The sequence below is a fragment of the Oncorhynchus mykiss genome, chromosome 19 (genome assembly GCF_013265735.2).
Source record: "Oncorhynchus mykiss isolate Arlee chromosome 19, USDA_OmykA_1.1, whole genome shotgun sequence".
Lineage (NCBI taxonomy): Eukaryota > Metazoa > Chordata > Actinopteri > Salmoniformes > Salmonidae > Oncorhynchus > Oncorhynchus mykiss.
This window is the reverse complement of record NC_048583.1, coordinates 32,478,191-32,497,898: the sequence shown is the minus strand read 5'-3', so window position 1 is coordinate 32,497,898 and position 19,708 is coordinate 32,478,191. Positions and strand designations below refer to the sequence as shown.

Below are 19,708 nucleotides of genomic sequence, written 5' to 3'. Positions count from 1 at the left end.
AGCTAGCTAGACAGCCAGTTTAAGAGGAATGATTCCATACATTTTCTAATTAACTGCCCAAATTCCATTCAAACAATGCAGTCAATCCACAGCCATACACTGCCAGAAATCAGTTGATGATAGGACTTAGACAAGTTGTAAATGCAACAATTACTGATATTGTATCATATAATAGCACTCACAGTTTTCCAGGAAAACAACAATTCCAATTAGACTAGTTTGGATTTCTCCCTGACCAATTTGGCTGCCATTTTCACACCGTTCTGGAACTTTGAGGGTTTATGACATAGCCCCTCCAATAATTTAACAGGATCTCTATCCATTAAGAACAGTTGACTAAATCAGTAGTTCTCAATTCTCTACTCAGGGAGCCCCAGCTGTTCCAGCGCTACCACACCTAATTCAACTTGTCAATTAACACAATAATAACACCTACAGAATGTTAACAATATAATACGGCTGACCAGAATAACAAACCCTGTATGGTTCTTCAAAAGGATCCACAAATAACCTTTGAGATTGAGAAATGTTTTGTATAGAACCATTCTCCATAAAGGTTCTATAAAGAACCATACAAAAGGGCGCAATATAGCCCCAAAAAGGGTCATAACCATAGCAGAACCTTTTTTTTGGTGCGATATATGACATTTTTTGAACGGTTCTTTATAGAACCTTAGGAAAGGGTTATTTATAGCACCATACAGGTTCCATTTAGAACCATATGATCGTGGTTCTTTAAAGACCTTCAAAAAATGGTTCAATATAGCCCCAAAAAGGGATCCACTATGGTTAAAAGCAAAATAACCCTTATGTGGTACTATATAGAACCATTTGGTTTTAGTGTGCAATGCCTTTGTCAAAATCTGGCCAATTAGGATATGACAATAGCCAAAAATAATAGTGCTACGGACAAAATACAAATGTATTAAAATTAAGAGATTTAAAGCTCTGCTTAAAATGTAATTCTATAAAGCCTAGAAAGAAGTTCATGTTCCATGAAATGGATATGCATGGACTACTGGAGTTACAAAAATATACCCCTCTCTATATACTTTGACCTACTTTGAATACTTCTAAAAACTTAATATTGCTTCATGAAACCTTTAGTCAGCGAGAGAACAAATACGACAGTTGTGTAATTTAGAGAGTTTTGTCATATGGATCTTACAAAATGAATATCAGAGGTAGTGGGTTTATTTTTTTAACCTCTTTTAAGACCTGTTCTAAATTAGCACACTTTGAGAGCTGAACCTTAGATACACAGAAGTGTGAAAAAAGACAGGTTTATCTTCAAATAGAAGTTTATATCAATCCATGGGGATATAATGGTCGTGACTGAGTTGAGAAAGTCCTTTATAAAAATGAAGAAAAAAAGTCCCGAGAATAAAACAACATTTTCAGTGGCCGACTAATAATGTCACACCTTTTGTCTTTGAGTAGAGTAAATAGTGTTGAGTTACCAGATTAAAGGATGAAACACATCAGTTGTTTATATGTTTTATTTCATACAATACTCACACCATAAAATGCCCATAAACTATCACAGCAATACTAACTTTATAATACAACAGATGCAAGAATACAGGAAGTTGATAGGTGACGTTCTTCAAATCACAAATTCCATGACTGATTTGATTTGAGAGCATCATGGAGTTGACTATATAAATCACATTATTTTGGCCCGCGGCAGCATCGACGCCGAATCCAGGCAGCACCAGCAACCTTTACAATACAGCACTAACCTTTTCAATGAAATACTGTGTATGTCAGGACACTGTATTGATCTGGGATATCAAAGAGAATACATATTTTATCAATAAAAGTAAGGCACATAGGCATCTCCCTTGTAACAGAGATAGGCAGCAACACAAACAGCAACACACAATTTAGTTGATGACAAAACAAATGTAACATGATTTTTAGTAAGGTAAAATGTAGAATTTAAGAAAGAAAGAGGGAAAAAGAGAGTGGGCAGCAACAAACCAACAACCCAAGTGGTTAAACAGTTTACGATTCAGTTTGAGCCCAGCCTGGAATGAGGCTTTGGAGTGCTGCACTTCTTACAACTGTTTGCCCAGTTAAGGCTTGGGTGTGTTTACACAGCGTTAAACACAACAGCCCGGGTCTGGGCAGGCAGGGAGGCAGCCTGGACACCAGATGTGGCCGTTCGACTGGACAGTCGCTCAGGCTGCTCCAGTTCGGGCAGAGCAGACAGGGGCTGCATCACAAATGGCACCCTAATGCCTTCACTATTTTTGGCCTATAGGGGTGTAGGGCACGGGTCAAAAGTAGTGCACTTTATAAGGAATAGGGTGCCATTCAGGACAGAGCCAGGAACTGAGTGGACTCACTGTTGCTTCCCCCGGCGTAGTCTCAGTCAGATGACTGTCCGGACGCTGCCTGTCCCCACCTTCTTCCTCAGCACCTCCACCAGCCGCTCCAACCTGCAAGGTGACAAAGAGAATACCATTCATTATAATACATGGGTTTAATATAGTGCTCTTTAATGACCCAAAGACATGTAGAGGAACCCCAAATATAGGGATGGGGAGGAAGAGAGGGAGACAGGGGAGGAAGAAGGGGAGAGGGGAAGGGAGGAGGGGGAGTAATAATGGGGAGATAGGGTGAGGAAAAAAGGGAGATGGGGTAAGGAAGAGGGGAAGAGAAAGATGAAGAGAGGGTGTGAGGAATGAATGCACCTCTCCTGGTGCAGTGGTGCCCAGCACACCCTAACTAACACAAGGATACACTTGTTACAAGGCAGACCGGGGGTAGGATGTAGATGCTTCTTTAAGTGGTAGTCAGACCAAACCGACTGTACAAATCATTGAAATACACTGATTCTCTCTTTTTTTTTTCTCTCTCTCTCTCAGATCTAGTGTTTTTCCTGGCAGAGGGGCAGGACAATAATGGTGTCCTTATGGCTGAAAAGAAAAGCAAATGATTCCCTGACAGGATGAAAATCACAGTGAATTGATGGGCGGGTGAGAGACAGGAGAGAAATGCTTTTGGAGCGAGAGGCTGGGTGAGAGAGGGACGAAACAGCACATTGCTTTTTTGGCTCTCTGGAAACAAGACATGTGAAGCTGGCCAAAACATGCAGTCATCATCACACATTCTAATTTTAACCTATCCAGACTATTATAGGTCTGCTACTGAAATACGGATGTGATTTTACACATGTTTATTGGCGGGTTGTACTTTTCTTTTCTTTTTACCAGAGTCAATATTCATATTCCTAGCTATTTAGTTAAAAAGCATCCAACTGGAATTATGTTATGGTCAAAGATGTAGGGAAATTGGCTTTGACTAAAGAATATTTTGTGTATTTTCAAATAGGAACATTTCACAGGACTTGAGAAGTTTTTATCTCGTTCAATGATAATATAAACTCAGCAAAAAAAGAAACGTCTTCTCACTGTCAACTGCGTTGATTTTCAGCAAATTTAACATGTGTAAATATTTGTATGAACATAACAAGATTCAACAACTGAGACATAAATTGAACAAGTTCCACAGACATGTGACTAACAGAAATTGAATAATGTGTCCCTGAACAAAGGGGGGGGGGGTCAAAATCAAAAGTAACAGTCAGTATCTGATGTGGCCACCAGCTGCGTTAAGTACTGCTTGCATCTCCTCCTCATGGACTGTACCAGATTTGCTAGTTCTTGCTGTGAGATGTTACCCCACTCTTCCACCAAGGCACCTGCAAGTTCCCAGACATTTCTGGGGGGAATGGCCCTAGCCCTCACCCTCCGATCCAACAGGTCCCAGACGTGCTCAATGGGATTGAGATCCGGGCTCTTCGCTAGCCATGGCAGAACACTGACATTCCTGTCTTGCAGGAAATCATGCACAGAACGAGAAGTATGGCTGGTTCCATTGTCATGCTGGAGGGTCATGTCAGGATGAGCCTGCAGGAAGAGTACCACATGAGGGAGGAGGATGTCTTCCCTGTAACGCACAGAGTTGAGATTGCCTGCAATGACAACAAGCTCAGTCCGATGATGCTGTGACAGACTGCCCCAGACCATGACGGACCCTCCACCTCCAAATCGATCCCGCTTCAGAGTACAGGCCTCGGTGTAATGCTCATTCCTTCGACGATAAACGCGAATCCGACCATCACCCCTGGTGAGACAAAACCGCGACTCGTCAGTGAAGAGCACTTTTTGCCAGTCCTGTCTGGTCCAGCGACGATGGGATTGTGCTGGACTGAGGGCTTGTGTGCCCACGTTGTTGCAGGTGATGTCTGGTGAGGACCTGCCTTACAACAGGCCTACAAGCCCTCAGTCCAGCCTCTCTCAGCCTATTGCGGACCATCTGAGCATTGATGGAGGGATTGTGCGTTCCTGGTGTAACTCAGGCAGTTGTTGTTGCCATCCTGTACCTGTCCCACAGGTGTGATGTTCGGATGTACCGATCCTGTGGAGGTGTTGTTACACGTTGCAGAACAGCCACTGCGAGGACGGTCAGCTGTCCGTCCTGTCTCACTGTAACGCTGTCTTAGGTGTCTCACAGTAAGGACATTGCAATTTATTGCCCTGGCCACATCTGCAGTCCTCATGCCTCCTTGCAGCATGCCTAAGGCACATTCACACAGTCAGTAGAAAGGCCTCTTTAGTGTCCTAAGTTTTCATAACTGTGACCTTAATTGCCTACCGTCTGTAAGCTGTTAAGTGTCTTAATGACTGTTCCACAGGTGCATGTTCATTAATTGTTTATGGGTCATTGAACAAGCCTGGGAAACAGTGTTTAAACCCTTTACAATGAAGATCTGCGAAGTTATTTGGATTTTCACGAATTATCTTCGAAAGACAGGGTCCTGAAAAAGGGATGTTTCTTTTTTGGCTGAGTTTAATTCCATGGTTATAATATCACTAAAGGGAATCAGATAAAGCCAAATGAAATGGGATCTTCAGGAGCACCATGGACAGGTGAAGAGCATAGTGCTAAATAGGAGGAAATTAACTAGATTACATGTAGCAAAAATTGCCCTTCAATCATGAAGGACACAAGCACATCGTGACGAGTGAACAAAATGTGAAAATAAATGTTCTTTTAATAGTTGATGAAGCAATGGAAGTTTTCTTCCAAGTGCAAACATTCTTCTTCCATAGAATTCAAAACTTTGGGAGCACTTAGACAGGGAAAATCTCCAACTGTGAATGAAATTAGAATAGAAAGCCGGGACTGAACCCCAGCATACAGCAGGCTTTTTGTTATAGAGTGAGGATTTAAAGCTCTTTCCATGAAAATCTTATCCCCCGTCCTCCCCGTGACATCACTGATATGGAAATAATAAACTTGACCCAAGTGGAAAGGCTACACTGCTCCTGTATTGTAATAGTTGCAAAAAAAAATCATTTTCACTTAGATTTTTCATATATACCGTAACAAAAATCACAAGTTAAATCTTTAGTCATTGTAGTTATTAAAACAACTAACTATTCATGTGCAGTCTATTATATCAAAGTTACCTTTTAAATGTAACCTTGACTTGTAAGGTGGGGGAGTGGATGTTGATGAAGTATTCTTAAATTCCTGATACTGTGCATGTGCCACGCACGCACACACCCTGAAATAACAAACCCCTTTACACAAGGAGGGGCAAGGAAGAAAGACCCATTGCTGATATTTTTGAGGGAGTGCGGTCTTCTCATCTTTGAAGCACAGTGCACTAGTTGTTTTCCCTCAGCAGCTCAGTTGTAATGGTCTGATAAGAGCCTGAGGGTTCGTCAAAATGATCTCTTCTTTCCCCCAAAGTGTGCACTGGTTCACTTCCCTTCATGGATTTGAAAAGAAATGACTGGTAAATGGAAACTCCCTCTAGCTCATACAAACACTCAATTTGTGGGGAGTAGTGAACGAGGCCACACTTCAGCAGGATGGAGAGATTATTGGGACGCAACCAGAGAATTGCGCTGCCTGCGAGACTGTCTAAGCTGTGACCTGCCAATCTGCTTTGCCAAGGGTTTCTACCGACTGGCTGGTAATCAGGCAGCATCTGGGAGTGGTGTGACCCAGGTATTGTCTGTCCGGGAAAGTTATTCTCCATCTGTTTTCCTCAACATGGCGAGTCATCGCCACCACAAACCTGTGTTTATTTATGCGTGGTGAGGATGACACGGCGGCTAGCGCTGTGTGTAACATCAGCTTGCTGTGGAGGAGAGATCAACATATTAGCAATGGGGAGAGAAAATAAGGCCAAGAGGATTGCTAATGTTTAAGAAAGGTCCAAGACACAAAGGCCATGCAAACACTCCAGCCACTGAATGTACAGGCCACGCACACAGGCCAACACTCACTGATACACACAGGCAAACACGGCCCACCTAACTAGTTAACATGAACACGAGGCAAGAAATCCCCCCCCCCCCCCCCCCCCTCAAACACACACAAACACACACACACACACCTTGTCCCCCTTGTGTGTAAATGGTGCAGCCCCTCGTTGCATTTTTAAATATATGCATTAGCCTCTCTGTCACGTTTAGACAGTTCCAGCTAGTGTGTGTCTCTGTCCAAGGTGTACTGGTGGGGATTTGGAACAACACTGTTTACCAAGGGTGGCCAGTAAACCCAAACACACACGCCGGGGAGCAGCCAGAGAAAACATAAATCCTGATTAAGAATTCAGTGTCGCAAAACCAACAATTATAGCTGGAATAAGATGGAGTAAACACGCAGCTCTTCGCATTCATTCTAAACAACGCCGAATTAGACTCTTCTTGCAATAGAGCAGTAAAATATAAGCTACCAGTGTTTCAGTAGAGTGTGCATTGTACTGGATGGATGGTGCACTTGTTCGTATTTATCAAGGTTTTAAAGCTCAGAAAGTGTTTAAACAATACATATACAGTATATAATCAATAATGAATACAGTTACACATGGCATCGAAAATGCAATGTTCAACAGTTACAACGATGACTCATAAGAAAGTTACATAACACCAACTCAAGTTTGGGGTCACATAGACGAGTTGAGTATCTGGAGCATTAGCATTTGTGGGTTCGATTACAGGCTCAAAATGGCCAGAAACAAAGCCCTTTCTTCTGAAACTCATCAGTCTATTCTTGTTCTGAGAAATGAGAAATGAAGGCTATTCCAATCGAGAAATTGCCAAGAAATAAAAGATCTCGTACAACGCTACGAGATCTTACTACTCCCTTCACAGAACAGCACAAACTGTCTGTAACCAGAATAGAATGAGGAGTGGGAGGCCCCGGTGCACAACTGAGCAAGAGGACAAGTACATTAGAGTGTCTAGTTTGAGAAACAGACGCCTCGCAAGTCCTAGACAAGAATAGACTGATGAGTTTCAGAAGAAAGGGCTTTGTTTCTGGCCATTTTGAGTCTGTAATCGAACCCACAAATGCTGATGCTCCAGATACTCAACTAGTCTAAAGAAGGCCAGTTTTATTACTTCTTTAATCAGGACAACAGTTTTCAGCTGTGCTAACATAATTGCAAATGGATTTCTAATGATAAATTAGCCTTTTAAAATCATAAACTTGGATTAGCTAACACAACGTGACATTAGAACACAGGAGTGAGGGTTGCTGATTATGGGCCTATGTAGATATTCCATAAAAAATCTGCCGTTTCCAGCTACATTAGTAATTTACTATATTAACAATGTCTACACTGTATTTCTGATCAATTTGATGCTATTTTTATAAACTTGCAAAAACATCTAAAAACCTGTTTTCGCTTTGTCATTATGGGCTATTGTGCGTAGATTGATGAGGACATTTAAAAAAAATTAAACATTTTTTTAGAATAAGGCTGTAACGTAAAACAAAAAGCACTGTAGAGCAGCAAAGGCTCTGAGATATGATGATGATGATGAGAGAGGGAGAGAAAGACAGCAGTAAGTAGCGTGCCCGTAACTAGCGGGCGAGGACCACCACCTCCTGATGAAAAGGGTCTTTGTGTCCTTTCGTCTCCTCCATGGCCAATTTTGATTCAGCAGGCAGCTTCAGATAGGTCATTAGACATTCTGCTCAGCCCCTCCATCAATGGAGCTGCAGGACAGTCAGCCCCCGGCACTCAGGTGCCACATTCTGGGCCGCCTCTCCGTTTCCTCTGGCAAGCCGTGTCCTCTAGGGGGTGATGAGGGGTGAGGGGGGAGAGAGCGAGGTAACTCGGCTCCTCGTGCATTCTTCTCACAGCCGTGCGACGGGGCCCTCGTCAGCGCTGCTTCCCACTGACTCCCACACCACCACAACCCAAATGGTGCCCTATTTCCCTATATAATGAGCTTCTTTTGACTTGAGCCCTAGTGCACTATAGAGAATAGGGTGCCATCTGGGATGCATCCCAGCAGGACCAGGGCCATCCATCTGGGGGTCAGTTAACGGTCGAGTGTGACTCTCTTCTGATGCTGCTGCTGCTCATCCTTGGCCTGGGCCGCAGTCTCTACCCAACCTCCACACCTTGACACATCTAACCCCCCTGACAGACCTCTTTCTGGGAAAGGATCTGACTGAAAGATGTCCCAGTCCCAGACCATGCTCTGAAATTGTTAACACTACCTTGTTGGCCTACACTAGGAACCAGTAGTCAAAAAAAATTCCATAAAAGTGCAGAACATCAGTAACAGTACCAGTTCAGTGCCTTCATACCTGTGTTGCCTTCATACGGGAAGTGTGCGTTAGTTTTTACATTTAGAGTGAAGGTTGTAGAAGACACTGTGTGATCTTCCAAGCATAATGGAGGCCCTCCAGTGAGGATCGTTTAAATACAATACCAACCAGAATCCCCTCTTTTCTCCCTCCCAATCTGAGGGGTGTGGGGGGGAAGCCTTTCAGTTTTCCCAGTGCTGAGAACTGTCACCCCCCCATCACCATCCCCCCTGTTAATTCACCAGGCAAATAGATGAGCAGGGCGACTGCTGTTTGTTTAGCGGGGAGCGGGTGGCCCCAGTGTGACTGTGGGAGGATGCAGGAGCAGCAGAGATCAGGCTGGGACTGAGAAGAGAAGGCCTCCCAGACAACTAGTAACCAACTATCCTTCAGCATGGACACCCCTAGCACAAGTCAAGAGGATGGGGGTAGGGTGCAGCAGGAGTCATGGGGGGGGGGGGGGGGGGTGAGAAGGATTTGGGGATGGGAAGGGTGGGGAATCTGTTGCAGGGGCTAGGGAGGAGCATGCGTTTACCAAATTCTTGTCATGGGGCAACATGGCGGGGGTTAAAAAAACGTGTCTATATTAAGTGAAACTAAATTGGCGGTGGTGGATTTGACCTTCATTTTTAGATGTCGAGAAAGTACATTTGATTTAGTAGCAGTTTTTCATGGGCTAGTCATTACGGAGGGGTCTGTAAAACCAGAGTTGTACTCTAGTTAGCTACTCACTTCTGTACTTTCTCATTGGCCTCCCTCGCTGTCTCTTGGGAGTGTTGTAGCTGGGCCTGGGTGTTCTGGTGCTCTGAGGCCATTCTCTGGAGCTGAGCCAGGAGGGGCTGCTGGTGGGGGGGACTGACCAGACCAGAGGGGGCTTCCCTGGGCTGGAGGGGCTTGGTTTGGAGGGTCTGGGATGGAGAACTGAGATATGAGGCCCCTTGCTCTGTCTGACTGGTGGCCCGTAACTCACACTGGGCTTGGTGCAAGCTGTAGGGAGAGATAAGATGAATTAAATGAGATGATACTTAATTGCAGTGGTGTAAAGTACTTACGTAAAAATACTTTAAAGTACTACTTAAGTCGTTTTTTATCTGTACTTTACAATTTATATTTTTGACTACTTTTACTTCACAACATTCCTAAAGAAAATAATGTACTTTTTACTTTTCAATTCTTAGCTGGACAGGAAAGTGGTCCAATTCACTCACTTATCAACAGAACATCCCTGGTCATCCCTACTGCCTCTGATCTGGAGGACTCACTAAACACAAATGCTTCGTCTGATTTTCTTATTATAAGCTATTTGAATTATGTATACGTTTACTTTTGATACTTAAATATATTTAAAACCAAATACTTTTAGACTTTTACTCAAGTGGTATTTTTCTGCGTGACTTTCACTTAAGTCATTTTCTATGAAGGCATCTTTAATTTGACTAAAGTATGACAATTGGATACTTTTCCCACCACTGCTTAATTGAATTCTCCCTTGCATCACAATAATCCATCATCACACAGACACTAAAATGTATCTATAAATGTAACTATGAACGCCAGCACATCACCAGCAACATACTGGTACTTCAGGAAGCTACAGGGTGTCAGCTAACAACAATAGCGTTAGGACTGTTAACAAGGCACTCTGAAAAAAGCAGTTCTCATTATATTTGATTGACACATTGATATGACCCTTTGGCTTTGAATTCGGTGGGAGAAAAATATTTGTACGTGCTGGGTCACCTGAACACCAAAGAGGCACAACTACTGGAAACAACCTCAGCTACCACAAGTACAGCAAAGGAAGGATGAGAAGTCGCTGCAATGATACAATAGTAGCTCTTGTAGCTTGAAAGTGCAGTACAGGGATGATGCACTGAACAGGCTTCCAACCAACAAGTCTCCTTTCCTCTACACTTCTGACTTTGCAGTCAGAGTGCAGCTGGACACATTCCTAACACAAACAGACAGAAACTTGACCTTAACCAATGAAAGCATGCCTGCAGTTTAACTGACAGTGGGGAACGTTATTCTGTATTAACACCCCGTGGCAAAGAGACACGTTTAATATTCAAACGCTATGTCACTACATGAGACAATATCTGGAGGCAATAATGCAGCAGAATGTCAGTGGAATATATTACCGTACATTACTGACGGGACTGACTGACTGAAAGCATCAAACGAGTGTGACCGCGCGCGTGTGTGTGTGTGTGTGTGTGTGTGTGTGTGTGTGTGTGTGTGTGTGCGACTGAGAGCATCAAACTGGTTGAGACATAGGAGCGCAAGGTGAAAGCAGACAGGTGTTTCCAATGAGATGAGAAAATCTCTCAAATAAAGAGAGAGAAAGCAGCTCTCAACTAGAGAACGATTGAGGTAAACACTACATCGGTGTGGTTATATTATCAATAGGGTGGTAGGGTACTCTTCACCTTAGTAAAGGGCTGACAAAACCCATGATCTATTGGGAAGGAAAGGAAACCAAACATTTCCCATTGACCCCAACTCTGACTATGTATACATTCCAAATGGTCCCTTACCTGGGATGCATACATAGTCAGAGTTGGGGTCAATGGGTCAAAAGTATTAGTACTTTTGAAAAAGTACTTTATTTAACAAGGCAAGTCAGTTAAGAACTAATTCTTATTTACAATGACGGCCTATACCGGCCAAACTCGGATGACGTTGGGTCAATTGCGCGCCGCCTTATGGGACTCCCAATCACGGCCGGTTGTGATAAAGCCTGGATTCGAACCAAGGTGTCTGTAGTGAGATGCACTGAGATGCAGTGCCTTAGACCGCTGCGCCACTCAGGAGCCCAACTAGGATCAGGGAGCCATTTGGGACAAATCCTATTACAGATGTATTACTCCATTCTTCACTCGATTACAGTACAGGAACAATACCCTTGCCCAGTTCAGTTATTAACCCAAACCAATTCCATTGCATATTTTTGGACAATCCCACAAGAATGTGTCCAATCAATTGAAAAAATATATTTGAAAAATATGTCTCACTGGCAATATGATTAAAAATGAGATTGGATAATGAGGCTCTCGCTCTCTCTCCTCTCTAAAGACCAATATGTGATCCTTAATTCAGCAAGAGTTTCAAGTCACTGTTATTGACGCAGAGATAAAATAGAAATAATAATCATCAACATCATTGAACAATCTGGTGAAGGCCATTGGATGACACAATCCTTGACTTGCAATATAACATAGTATGCAATAACCCCAGGGCATTCCACTTCTATAACTGAAAGATTTATATGATATATTTTCCACAATTTGCTTGATTAAAAAAAAAAAAAATCACTGTACCTCAGCAGAGTTAAATATCAATTCAAAGCTAAACATTAAAACAACCCCATTCATTGAAGGGGCAGGTAACTAGCTAGGTCAAGGCTCTACAACCCTGTTCGTGGAGAGCTACTCTCCTGTAGGTTTTCACTCCAACCCCAGTCGTAACTAACCTGGTTCAGCTTCTCAACCAGCTAATTATTACAATCAGGTGCGCTAGATTAGTGTTGGAGTGAAAACCTACAGGACGGTAGTTCTCCAGGAACAGGGTTGGAGAGCCCTGAGCTAGGTAATAAGGTTTTTGTCAGATAACAATACCCTTTCTATCCTCCATTAGCTCTATGAGCGACATTATAGTCAGTTGTCCACTGACGGCTGACAATCTAATCTAGATTAATGACTAGAGGTCTCTGCTGCCATTCCAGGTAGGCGTGTGGACATAGCTTTAAAATCATATCAGTCATTCTGGCCTGTAATGAGTTTCAGAGGGGGAAGATGAAGCTCCTGTTTAATGCTTCCTCTTGTTTTTCAGAGCTGAGGGTAATCAATTCAGCTGTGCTATTGATAGCTATTGGAAGTGATGTAACGTTTGTGTGCTTTGTTTAATTAAATGTAAACATATTGGGTCTGAAGGCCCGATGACAGTGACAAACAAGGACAGAGGAGGGAGGGGGAGTGCTGCTTAAATATGGATTATCTTATCTGACCCTGGCAACCGCGCCTCGCCCCCCCCCCCCCCCCCCCCCCCCCCCAGCTACACTATACCCCTCCCTTTACAACACACATGGAAACCAATCAACAGGAAAGAGAAACATTGTCCTCAAACTGTTCACTTTCATTTCCTGGTAGAGCGAACGAAGCAGGGAGAGAGAATGGAGGGGGAGATTCTGAATTGGGCAAAATATCTGTCTTCTCCTCGACTCCTCTTTGACCCGGAAACCGATAAGTAGTCGAAGAGAGTGTCAATTCGTTAGTAGGCAAACATAGGAGTCTGCTCCCCTCCTTAATTACCTACTTCGGCAGAGGATGCACGAGAGTATCCTCGCGCTTCAGAAGTGTTTTCAAATCCGCCAGCCCACCTTTGAAAAAGTTGTTGTTCACACACATTTAAAAACAATACGCTACTTCTCATTGTATCTGTAAAATGTATTGCACAACTAGCGACATTTGTTTTGATCAATTCACAACGTTATTATGGGATTTCATCCCTGTAAACGTCAGTTGCCTGGTGACACGTGAGTGGAGGAGTCTCATTTCATGCAATGAAACCTTTCCTCTCCTCGCCTCCACTACTTGATGACGTTTCTCAAAAAGAGGCAATGAGAGGACGGAGGACAATTGAGATTCTCCCAGGGAGACACAGAGAGCTACCTATTGAGAGAGAGAGAGTGGTTAAACGAGACCACAAACCAGATGAGAGGTCATTTGAAGTTGTGTTTCTAACTGAAATCTGCTACTGGGATCACATTAAAGTAAAATTAGGGGATTTTAGCACCAATATTGAATAGTGCTGACATCTTCCATGGGAAGTACTCCTTGGAACAACAACAACAAAAGCACAAGGCCATGCATGTACTGTACTGTTAGAGCTGATCACGTTCCATTCATGAGGACGAGTGTCCGTTTAATCTAGCTAGAAAGTTCCTTTTGTACTGATCTGATCACATTTCATCCATCTGTGTTTCATCCAAATACCTAGCTGGAGTGAGAAATAGGTCTAGTAAGCGCCCCATGACTTTCTTGTCATGAAGTACAGTATTTGCAACAAGTTCTGCTCCAGATTCCTCGTTCTTATCTCCCCACCTGCTCTTGTGCGTCTGTGTCTATCTATAGAATGCTCATGACTATTCATTCTGTGTTTCTGAACATGGTGGCTTTCTGCTCCAGTTTCTGCCAGTGACCTACAGAACAGTCTGCAACGCAGAACAGTTAGCCATTAAGTCCCCCAATCAGATAACACCTCACAGACGCTAGAGCTCAACGAACCTGCCTTCCAATTCTAGAGTTGGGGTATGTCACAAATGGCACCCTATTCCCTCTATTTACGCTACTTTGACTAGAGCCCTATGAGCCCTGGTCAAAAGCAGTGCACTATAAAAGGGTGTAGGGTGCCATTTTAAGATGTATGTATGGTTAATGGTTAGTGTGGAGGGGGATTGTTAAGGGCTGGGTATGTAAAATACCATTTAATAGAGACTTATCTCTCTGGGCTCTAAACAAATAAACCACAAGGTCAGCAGAGAGAGCCTGGTCACAGACCTCTCCTGTTACCAGACATGTACACCAGGTACTGGACAGGATAACATTTGTGTCACCTACCTACCTTGGCACCTCTGAGAGGCAGCCAGGTCACCTCACCTTTTATGACACATGTACAGTATCCCAAGCCAAACCACATTAACTGGGAGGATAGCCACCTTCAGTACCTTGGCTCTAGACTGGTCCCAGATCTGTTTATGCTGTATAGCCAACTACTATGGTCGTTGTCATGTTTGGCATGACAATATGTTAAAGACCATAGCAGTTGGCAAGACAGCACAAACAGATCTGGGACCAGGATATCTTGGCTCCTACTACCATAGAAATAAATCACAGTGGGACACTCTCAGCACTGGGAGGAGTGTCCATGCTGTTTATACTGGCTTGTCCCTAAATAACGCGTTTCTATCATCTGCCTACGATATAGGAACACAAACCAATTTCGGTTTGAGGTTCGAGAGTTTGCCAGGGTGCTGCTGTGCGTTTTGAATTACTTCCTCCGTTTCTATCTCGATGGAGTTTAGCTTGCTCGGAGGGCTCCCAGACAATCCGCCAAATGTATTGGGCAGCACAGACTGAAAAGGAAGGGCTAACCCTGAGTCTGAGGCAATGGTTCACTTTTCCTTGTTGTTACTCAATCAGGCAGGATTGATGGTGACGTACGTTTTGTATCACTTTAAAATGAACCTAAATTGCCCCGTGAAAGTGAAGAGGAAATTCAGCAACTCCAGAGGGACAGTGGAAGTTGATAAAAATACTTGTTTACTGTTAAAGCCAATGTGGAGCCTTCATCTGGGTTTTGTGCAGATATGAACGTATATAGTGAAGCCCCAGTAGGAAACTCCAGGCAGCCTGTCTTGTTTCCGTCTGCTAGCCAAGCAAATGACTATTGAGTTTTTAGGTGTTAAAGTGCGACCCACTCAGCCTCCGTTATAATCAGCCTTCCCCAGGGAGCCGTCTGTCTGTCCATCCGGAGTGTTAATACATGTCCTGCTTGGGCTGACTGACTCCCTCCAGCAGCCTTGGGTTCAGTCCCAAATGGCACCCTATTCCCCTATGTAGTGCACTACTTTTGACCAGGGCTCATAGGTCTCCGGTTAAAAGTAGTGCACTATGTAGGTAATAGGGTGGCATTTAGGACACATTTGGAACACAGCCCTGGTCTGGCTGGGTCTCAAACAAAGCACCGGCCGTCTCCCCTCTCCCTCAGCCCACCGCCCCCAGCACCTCCAACGTCAACCCTTTAAAACAACTGGCCCCCATCGGCTAGTACATTTCTCCCTATTTTTGCTTTTTATCAACAGGGGTTTCTCTGAACATGGAACCCCATAATGTGAGTCTGTGTTTTGACGGGGTAGGCTGGCCGGTCGCTAGCGTTTTGGCCCCTTCTCTTCTTCTTTATTTTTATTTGACGTCTGCTGCCTCCCTTTCATATGATTGGGTGTGTTGTTATCCTGGGGACACAATGGAGAGGGCCAGTGAATCCTCAGAGCAAACAGACACACATAGCCAGGCCATCTTCTCTTCTGGGCTTTGTTGGGCCTCGAAGGCTGGTTCCCCACATAAAGGTCTAGCACCACAGGACCAGTACAAGACCCACTCTTCTATCTCGCGCTTTCTTTCTCTCGTTTTCACACAAAACAAATTGTCTGAGAAGAGGAGAAAACAATGTCGTCCTCAGTGTCCTAGGAGTAAAGCCAGGGTGAGGTGGGGGGGCTTCAGAAAATCCTACTAGTGTTCTCATAGAGCCTCTTCCCATTTACTACACTTCTGGTAAAAATACCGTCGGCTACACATATTACTCAAATGTAAACTTGCGTGCTTGCTACGTCTTGCCTACTACCCCAGACAGTTGCCCCCTTAGAGCAGGGCAGTGTGAACAAAATTGTCACGGTGAGCCAACATTCTTACAGTATAAATGGTAATAGCAGATACATTTTTTTTAAACAGCTGAAATCTATAGATATTTTCCTAATATTTGAAACTTTATTAAGTTCCTGCCTGAAATTGTAGTAACAGCCTGTGACATTCTGAAAATGTCACATTAGCTGCCGGCTGCACTGAGCCAAATAAAACAATGGAAGCCCATCCCCAAAAACATGTCAAATGTAGTCCCCCCCCCCCCTTAATTTTTAACATTGTGTGGTGATTTCAGAGGTGGGGGGGGGGGAATTGTTTTCCAGGGGCCCAGAATTTTTCCTGATCTGGTAGCAGGCTAACGTAGCCAACTTCGGACCCAAGTTGCAGCGTACAGCAGTAATAAATCAGCTGTAAAAAAAGGGTTTTATATGGGCCTATGCAGGGTTGCATCGTATAGGCCTTTGCATCTGTAATTAAAAATATACTCATACAGTATGTCACCACTACTGTGTTAATTGATTAATTCAAGTCAATAATATTGATTTAAAAAGGCAGAGGTAGCCTAGCCACCTGAAGTGTGAATATAAACCAAATTTGATCACATTCACATCTTCTCAGAATACAAATAAAATAGGCCTATTTTAGGCTATAAATACATACTGTAGCTTGGGCTATAAAAACATGATGCTACGTTTCCCCTGGCCCCCATGTGATCAGAGCGCATAGGTGTTTCTAAGCTACCTGGAGCTGTGGTTGTTATTAGTAGTCTACAGTTGACCAGACTGAAGCACAGACTAATTGTGCACATTTACAAATCATTAACATTTTCTTTTTTTGTGGCTGGTATGGGCTTCCATATAAAACAGCTTATTGTGGTGAACTCACTCATACCCGCATTTTCAGTCGCAATTTGCTTTTACCATATGTAATGATTTGCATGATATTGATAAAAAGATATCATTTGTGATAGGCTAACATTACTTGATGAAGACACGCCCTTATAGTAACTCTGTGATTTTGTCTTGTAGCATACAGACGAGAAAATACATCCTTTAATTGTCTGCACATACATGCATGTAAATTGTTGCATTATTCAAGAGTGTCATATGGTTTGGTTACATTATTCAATAGTGTCATATGTTTGAGAAGAAAGGTTTCTGTCATTGTTGAATAGTTTGTGCTTAATGGCCAGGGGCTACAGTGATATTTACAGTCAATTTGAGCCTCGAACCAAAATGTTCGGTTGGCATCCACAACGAAAGTTAAGGCAACGATGTAACGTGCTCCTCAGACTCTTCTTCGTATCTCGTAGTGGGAATAGGACCATAGATCTGTCACAATGTGTTAACCAACGCCAGACAAACACTCAACCACGTGACAGATGAGATGCAGATAAAAAATTTTAAAAAATGACAAAACGTACTAGCAGAATATGGGAAACATTAAGAACAGGAGTCAGGTTTACCAAACCAGAACGGCTACTTTCTGAGCCAACGGAAAATACACAATGAAGGACATCTACACGGCTGGAAGTTCAAGTGTCTCATGTTTTTCGTCTCTTTTTTTTTTTAAAGCGTTCATTTCTTCCATTGAGTGACAAATGACAAAAACTGTCATTGGCGGATTAAAGCTGAGACAAATAAAAAGCAACCTTTCCTTATTTTTCTGTATTTTCCAAAACGTCTGATAAAGAAGTTCCCACGGATTAATATTATAAGTCTAACTAGAGTGTAATTACATATTTTAGCTATCTCAATCCAGAGCAAACACTGCATATGAGGTCCAGTTTTAACTCTTTAATATGGATTTTCTTGAGTACGTTGGAGGGAGAGCTGGCTCAGAACACGCTTCTCATTTTTAATAAGTGGGAGAGCGATGATCTGTCTTGCTGTGCAGAATTGTATTTGATTAAGAAGTTAAAATGAGGTGTGACACCCCCAAGTCTTTCAGCCAAATACAATTGAAAGGATCTATGGTCCCATGAATGTGTAACACTCTCCCTGCTGCTAGTATTATTGGTGCAGAATTGGATTCAAAATTACACTGGAATATAATACTTTATTACTAGGGTCAGTATTTTACAATTGTTACATCAAAGATGGGATACTTTTTGTTGACATAAAATGTACTATTGGAAAAATGCACGATTGAGCATTACATTATATTATAGATATGATGACACAAATGACTTCCCACTAAGATCCTGCTAAGTCACATCGAAGCAGACTAATATATCGCTGATCATATTTCACTGTTGTGCCTTTAAATATCCAATATCCACAGCAGAAATCATATCAATGTACCAAGCAGCAACAAACCATATATTCCTATTAACTGTGAATGTTCACTTATGCAGATAGGGATTCCTATATTTGAATCGTCTATGCAGATGATAGTGAAGGTGTAGCATTTTTAAAAGGGGAAGTGTGTGTGTGTGTGTCACCTGTGGTACGTTCGCAGTGTTTGTATTTCCTCCTCCAGACGTTGAATGTGCTCCAGGGCCCTGTCTCTCTCTCTCTGGACCGCCTCTACGTCCTCCTGGTAACACTACAACACAACGGACGGACAGACAGACTGTTCAGAATGACGCAGATAGAAATGCAATGAATAGATCGAACATGATTACTAATTGTAACATCAGTGATCTTTTGTGTAGAACACATATGACTTTCTCCAGCACCTTCTGGTAAAAACACAAGGAACACACACACACACACACACACACACAGCTACACACAGCTACACACACAGGTACACACACAGGTACACACACACACACACACACACCCCCCCCCCCCCCCCATCACAGTCTGACAAACATAGCTTGTAGCAGTCAAGTGACATTGTGCCCGGGTGGTTGAATCAATGTTTTTCATCAATGGCTCTCTCTTTCTGAAAGAAGACATTCACAAATGCTCCTGCATTTTGACCATTTTGATTTGACAAAGTTAACACACTTTTCATAAAAACATCTGATGCATTCCGTTTTTGAACACTGGAAAAAGTAGTTTACTCAAAACCAAATCGTGTTAAAATGCAGCAGAATTATCACTTCTTTACGGGTTCTCGCAGTAGTTTTCGTACTGAGGCCGAAGCTGCAAATGTAAGACCACTGAATCCTCTCACACAGAGAACTATCCATGTCTGCAGCGTAGCAGCGTATGTCTCTTAACTGTGTTTTAATTCAGCGCATGTAGAGCGCCAGCAGTCCCAGCAGCACACAGGGAGCATCCTACACAATGAGGATGCTCTGAGGGGATCCCATTCATGCTATTGTCTCTCCACTCAGCACCTACTCAGAGGGCCTACCGGGAAGGGAGGCCGGCGGGACTGGTCGCGGCGGTGGGTGGGAGCAGGGGACGCTGGGTAAACAGTGTGTGTGTGTGAGTGAATGTGTCCTGGGCAACCCTGTGGTTAAACCTGGCCCACAATAAAGACCCTGCTAATTAGCAGCCGTTGAAACAGATGTATTGATGGTCTCAACAGCTGGGAGAGGAGGGAACAATGGAGGAGGTTTAAATAAACAAGGCAGACAGGGCCATACTGTAAATGACCGCAATATCTATAGCTTCTGTGTGATAGAGGAGGAGGGAGAGAGCTAGGAGGGGCTTTGTCTAAATCTGTGAAGGAGAAGAGAATTGAATTGAAGGAGAAGAGAA

At 43.2% G+C, this 19,708-nt stretch overlaps 1 protein-coding gene across 4 annotated transcripts in view; it reads right to left on the bottom strand.

The window, feature by feature from the left end:
• Window positions 1–1,482: 1,482 nt before the first annotated feature.
• mipol1 (mirror-image polydactyly 1) overlaps window positions 1,483–19,708 on the bottom strand; it is a 97,583-nt gene continuing 79,357 nt past the window's right edge. For all 4 annotated transcript variants that reach the window (XM_021573942.2, XM_021573945.2, XM_021573946.2 and 1 more), the window contains 3 exons: window positions 18,493–18,596; window positions 9,364–9,618; window positions 1,483–2,444 (listed from right to left, as the gene is read on the bottom strand). In XM_021573942.2, coding sequence (XP_021429617.1) covers window positions 2,378–2,444; window positions 9,364–9,618; window positions 18,493–18,596 — 426 coding nt within the window. In that variant the 3' untranslated portion in view covers window positions 1,483–2,377. The remainder of the gene's footprint in view (window positions 2,445–9,363; window positions 9,619–18,492; window positions 18,597–19,708) is intronic.